This window comes from Choristoneura fumiferana, chromosome 8 (genome assembly GCF_025370935.1).
Source record: "Choristoneura fumiferana chromosome 8, NRCan_CFum_1, whole genome shotgun sequence".
Taxonomy (NCBI): Eukaryota; Metazoa; Arthropoda; class Insecta; order Lepidoptera; family Tortricidae; genus Choristoneura; species Choristoneura fumiferana.
Genome location: NC_133479.1, coordinates 11,108,863 through 11,114,068, shown reverse-complemented (window position 1 = coordinate 11,114,068; position 5,206 = coordinate 11,108,863). Strand labels below are relative to the sequence as shown.

General features: G+C 40.0%; 2 protein-coding genes across 2 annotated transcripts; one reads left to right on the top strand and one right to left on the bottom strand.

The window, feature by feature from the left end:
- The first annotated feature begins 825 nt into the window (after positions 1-825).
- LOC141430030 (uncharacterized) lies at positions 826-1,727 on the top strand. The gene is made up of 2 exons (XM_074090569.1): positions 826-895; positions 968-1,727. The coding sequence occupies exons 1-2, from the start codon at positions 878-880 to the stop codon at positions 1,631-1,633; spliced, it is 684 nt and encodes a 227-aa protein (XP_073946670.1). The 5' UTR covers positions 826-877; the 3' UTR covers positions 1,634-1,727.
- Positions 1,728-3,980: 2,253 nt separating this feature from the next.
- LOC141430491 (uncharacterized) lies at positions 3,981-4,966 on the bottom strand. Its single transcript, XM_074091210.1, has 2 exons — positions 4,877-4,966; positions 3,981-4,536 (listed from the first exon to the last, which is right to left on the bottom strand). The coding sequence occupies exons 1-2, from the start codon at positions 4,892-4,894 to the stop codon at positions 4,093-4,095; spliced, it is 462 nt and encodes a 153-aa protein (XP_073947311.1). The 5' UTR covers positions 4,895-4,966; the 3' UTR covers positions 3,981-4,092.
- Between the last annotated feature and the right edge of the window lie 240 nt (positions 4,967-5,206).

The window sequence follows — 5,206 nt, the reverse complement described above, 5'->3', positions numbered from 1 at the left end:
CACTTTTAAGTTTATTCGAAGAAGCAATGTAAAGCGAAATGATTGATGTTTGTAGCGTGACAGGCGACGTCAGTTGTATTTTAGGATGGCGTACATTGATAGCAGTATTTAATTTGTATGAAAAAAAAAGAAAATTCAAAGACTTTTTTATTTTTAAAGTCGCTGAACTAATGTTGTTCAATGAACTAAAATAATTTCCTTGGGATATGGACCTCCGCAAAGTAACGCCTGATTCAATAAATAAATTATAATGTTGTTCAGTTTGACGAGGACGATCTATGTTTTAATTTTTTGCTCGTATTACAGGCCACACCCGGTATACCTACTAGTTTCTAGAAAGCTAGGTGCATAGAAGTCACTAAGTAATTAGAAATTTTGTCTGACAAAATCTGAGAATTTTGTTGGCGGCAGGCGACCCTGACTTTGATATTATTTTATTTTAACTAATGAAATAGGTGTTTAAGTTATTAATAACCTGAGATTATTCATTAATTTACAAGCAAATCGCTAATAGATATTAATAGGTAAATAAATATGTTATGTATAAGAAATACATTGGCACATGCCATAAACCTGTTTATATTGTTACAAAATTAGTAACACGACAGTGTTCGATTACAAAATACTCCCTAAAAACCTCCTTAAAGTTATATAATTGCCCTATTGATGGTCAACGACGACGCATTCGGTAATCTATGGCGCCCATGTTGGTATCTAATTGAGCATGCGTATGTCCTGTCGAAGGAAAGTGAAACCGACCACGACTGGCAAAGACGTAATGCTTGCAACAGTGTGAACTATATAATGACAAGTGACACATTCATCATTACACTTCCAGACCACAACTCGACTAATCAAGTCGTGTCAAACAATCAAAATGTCGATCCTTAGATTTGTGAGTAAGGACGATACTTCTGAGATTGAATTAGCGTAATGAGATAATCTAAATCTATTTTTTATTTTCCAGATCATCGCCTCAGCAGCCGTCATTGCTAGCTGTAGTGCTAGTGGTATTGGACACATAGCACCTGTTGTCAGATCCTTTCCAGTAGTACGATATGCTCCGTTCTATAATTTCCCGCACGGAATCCGATCTATTCATGCTGTAGCTCCTCCTGTTGCCGTGGCACCTGCTCCAGTATTACCAGCACCGGCATCGTTCTTCGCTCCCGCTGTGCCAAGGTTGGCACCAGCGGTACCTGCAGTGCCGTTTGCTAGGGCAGTGCCAGCATTACCTTTGGCGCCGTTTGCACCTATTGTGAGGCCTGCCGTTGCTCCGTTGCCGGCCCCAGCGTTCGCGCCGGCGCCTGTTTTTACGCCGGGACCAGCCTTCACCCCAGGACCAGCCTTCACCCCCGGACCTGCTTTAGCGCCGGCACCAGCGTCAGTATTTGCGCCAGTACCAGAACCTGCTTTTGCCCCGGGACCTGCACCGGTCTTTGGGCCGGCTCCAGCGCCAGTCTTCGCGCCGGCACCAGCATATGCACCAGCGCCAGTCTTTGCGCCAGCCCCATCCTCTGTAGCATTAGCAAGAGTGCCATACAACTTACCCCATTTGCATTTGTACAACAGATTCCTGGCACCAGCGCCTGTCGCACCCGGTCCAGTGTTAAACAAATTAGCGTGGAAATAAATCTAGTCTGACAATAGTTGTAAATAAATAATAGTGTTAGTAATTATTATGAGGCTGTTTTTGTACAAACGTGAAAATATAATGTCTGTAAAACTTATAATGTATTTTTATTATTTTTACAACCTTTTAAAACATCTCTTCGTATGTTAACGAATATGTGGACGAGTATAGCACAGGTATTTATTTGGTCGTTTTTAAACTCAAATAGATTTTGACCCACCCAGGGGTCAAATTAACTTAAATTTGATTAGTTTATAGACGACAACACCACGAGCAAAAAGCCTCATATTGAAAAGTATTTTTTATCAAAAACTTGTTGAATGCATCAATGTTCTGTTTAAACTAGTTTAAACTGTGAAGAGTAGGAATAGTTAGGAATATCTGACCCCTCCCCCTCCCCTTCATACACTCATCACACATCCATTGATTTATTTAAGACAATTCTTATCTCGACACTGGTACCATCAGCCAAATATGTGGTCTACCACCCTAAAGTTGATAATCGTTTGCATGTCATAAAACAATAATGCCAATAGACGTGTCTGTCAACTTGAAAGTTCGACGTTAGCGACATATTCATTTGAGAGGAACTTGTTTAAAAATTGATTGACCACTTGTTTGGCTGATGGTATCTACCTACATACACACTATTGCTTACTCCCCGTATTCAGTAGTTGAACGAAAATAGCCCCAATTTATTGTAAATAACATAACTGTTACACTTTGCCTAATCTTAACATGATTTTACAATCGACTTAGACACAATATAGTTAAATATAATTTAGCCTTCATAATACTGGTACGCTCGGAAACTATAATCCAGATTGTGTTATGCCTCTGTTCTAAAAATAACTGTGAGAGATTGAAAGAGTTTTATATCTGTTAAATGAAGTAGTTTATTTAAAAACCCTTTAATTACTGATAAAGATACACGTGTGTTAGATGAAGCTTATTTACTATTTTTTCATTATGAACTATGGTTTTTAAATCCTATAGGGTATTTCTCATTATCTGAATTATGATAGTTGGCAAGGTATAAGGACATCACACGTCAAGTAGCTAAAGGTAAATCTATTTACATTACATAGCGTGGAAAGATCGAAAAAAGAATGTGATAAAGTCGCGATTTACGAAGTCATATCATTTCATCATTCATCCCAGCCTATATACGTCCCACTGCTGGGCACAGGCCTCCTCTCAGAACAAGAGGGCTTGGGCCATAGTTCCCACGCGGGCCCAGTGCGGATTGGGAAATTCACACGCACCGTTGAATTGCTTTGCAGGTTTGTGCAGGTTTCTTCACGATGTTTTTCCTTCACCGCAAAGCTCGTGGTAAATTTCAAATGTAATATCATTTAACATTCTATTTTATTAAAAGTTTTCCATGTTATAGCTGACGACCAGATGGCCTAGTGGTTAGAGAACCTGACTACGAAGCTTGAGGTCCCGGGTTCGATTCCCGTGTCGGGGCAGATATTAGTATGAAAAATACGGATGTTTGTTCTCGGGTCTTGGGTGTTTAATATGTATTTAAGTATGTATCTATCTTATATAATTATATTTATCCGTTGCTTAGTACCCATAACACAAGCTTTGCGAAGCTTACTTTGGGACTAGGTCAATGAGGGCTATCGTTTTTTGTCTCACTAGATGGCGCACTGTTGCGTGAGGTTTTTAAGTATGGCTTTCAAAGTCTGTTATTACGGGTGTGAATACAAAGTTTAGATTAAAATCATATTTAATACCTTAAAACCGTACCATAAAAATATCGAGCATGCCACAGTGTTGCATAGTCCCCGTTTTGTTCGGAAAAAGGGGAGGACAAAGGTTTCCGAAACACAAAACTGTCTTAAAACACAGACATTCATTGCCCCGTAACGCATAATTGCCATAATTAATTTCAGGTAATGCAAAATATTCACAAAATTATTCTAATTAAGTATACATATAGCTCACCCAAAAACTATGAGATTTGACATTTCGTAGACCTCACGCTACACTAGCGCCTCTAGTGGCGAATTCATACGCGATAGCCCTCATTGGTGTGAATTGTCCCGTGATATTTATTTATTTATTATTATTTATAGCTGGATAACTATTATAACCGGAAAAACAATGCCTAGTATCTGGTAATGAGACGTAGCAGGTACTTCCATTCTCTTAATGTATTTTTGTCCTATAGTATCTAATAAAAAATATCAATTCTCAACACCCCAGTTATCCAATATAAGACACCTATAGTTTTATTTTTCAATACGGAGGGGGCTTGCCCAAATTCGTGTTTGACGTATTTTTTGCAAGCTAAGTATGATACTTCTCAATCACATGATTGAGATTAACAAGTTAATTCAGTCAGTATAAAACTTTATTGGCATACATACATTGTAAAAAAGCATTAAAATTATTTGTATACATAATAAGTCTTTTGGAGAAGGATGGTCAGTCTTGTTTTCTTAAATCTATCGCACAAACGCCGGGGCAACACCGAAGGGAGCTCGGACTATGGGCCCAGCGGCGGCGTATGGGTACGGCGCTGCGTAAGCGGCTTGGGCAGCGTAGGCAGCTGGGGCAGCGTAAGCAGCTGGGGCAGCGTAGGCGGCAGGGGCAGCGAAGGCAGTGGGCGCAGCGTACGGTGCCGCAAAGCCCGCGGTGTATGCTGCCGCGGCAGGGAAGCCGGGAGCTACCGCGTACGGAGCAGGCCCAGCCAAGTAAGGCGCAGCAAACGGAGTAGCGATGGCCCTGTTAACTACGCTGACTTGTGACGCGTAAGGTGGTATATTCTGGGGTACGGCGTGGGCATAGCCAACGTGAGCTGGAGCTACCAAGGGCGCCGCTGCCACCGCGGGTACGGCTACTCCGCTGCATTCCGCTCCGACAGCGAAAGCCGCGGCGATGAGTACGATCTAAAAGCATGAGAAAACATTGACATGAGTATGTTCTTTTATATTGTGCCAGTTTGAGTTGTGTAAAATGGCAAATTAAGGATTGGTAAATATAACATTATAAAAAAAATATGAAAAAATTGGAAATTCTACATTTTTTAAATTAAGATGGAACTCAATTTAGACCTATTCGCAACATTCAGCTTATAAATAAAAAAAACTTCGGCCTGATCTGCACTTATTGTCAGGTAAGATAGAGGCCAGTCTCTGCTCAGTTTGAATAAAAAATAAGATCAGACATGAAAGAATATTAGTATATAATAATATGTGTACATAAATATTTTGAGCAAAATATACTCACAGATTTGAAAGAGAACATTGTGCTTGATTGATAAAGGACCTTCCTTGGCGAAAAGAGGATGTCTTGTGTTGTTGAAAAGAAAAAGCTGTTCCTTATATACGTTGTTTATTGTGATTCAGCTAACGTGCTGCTAAATAAACATTTATTTGACGTATTGCGTTTGGTCACTTGGGATTCATGTAAGCGCGCAGAGAAATGGAGCACATTGAGAAATTCTTTTCGATACGAAATTTGCATCGAGACGTCCACTTGCAGACTTTTTAATCTAGGTTTAAGTGGTCTTAAGTCCTGTCAGATCCATACAAGAACTGTCAGTTTAACCCTTAAATG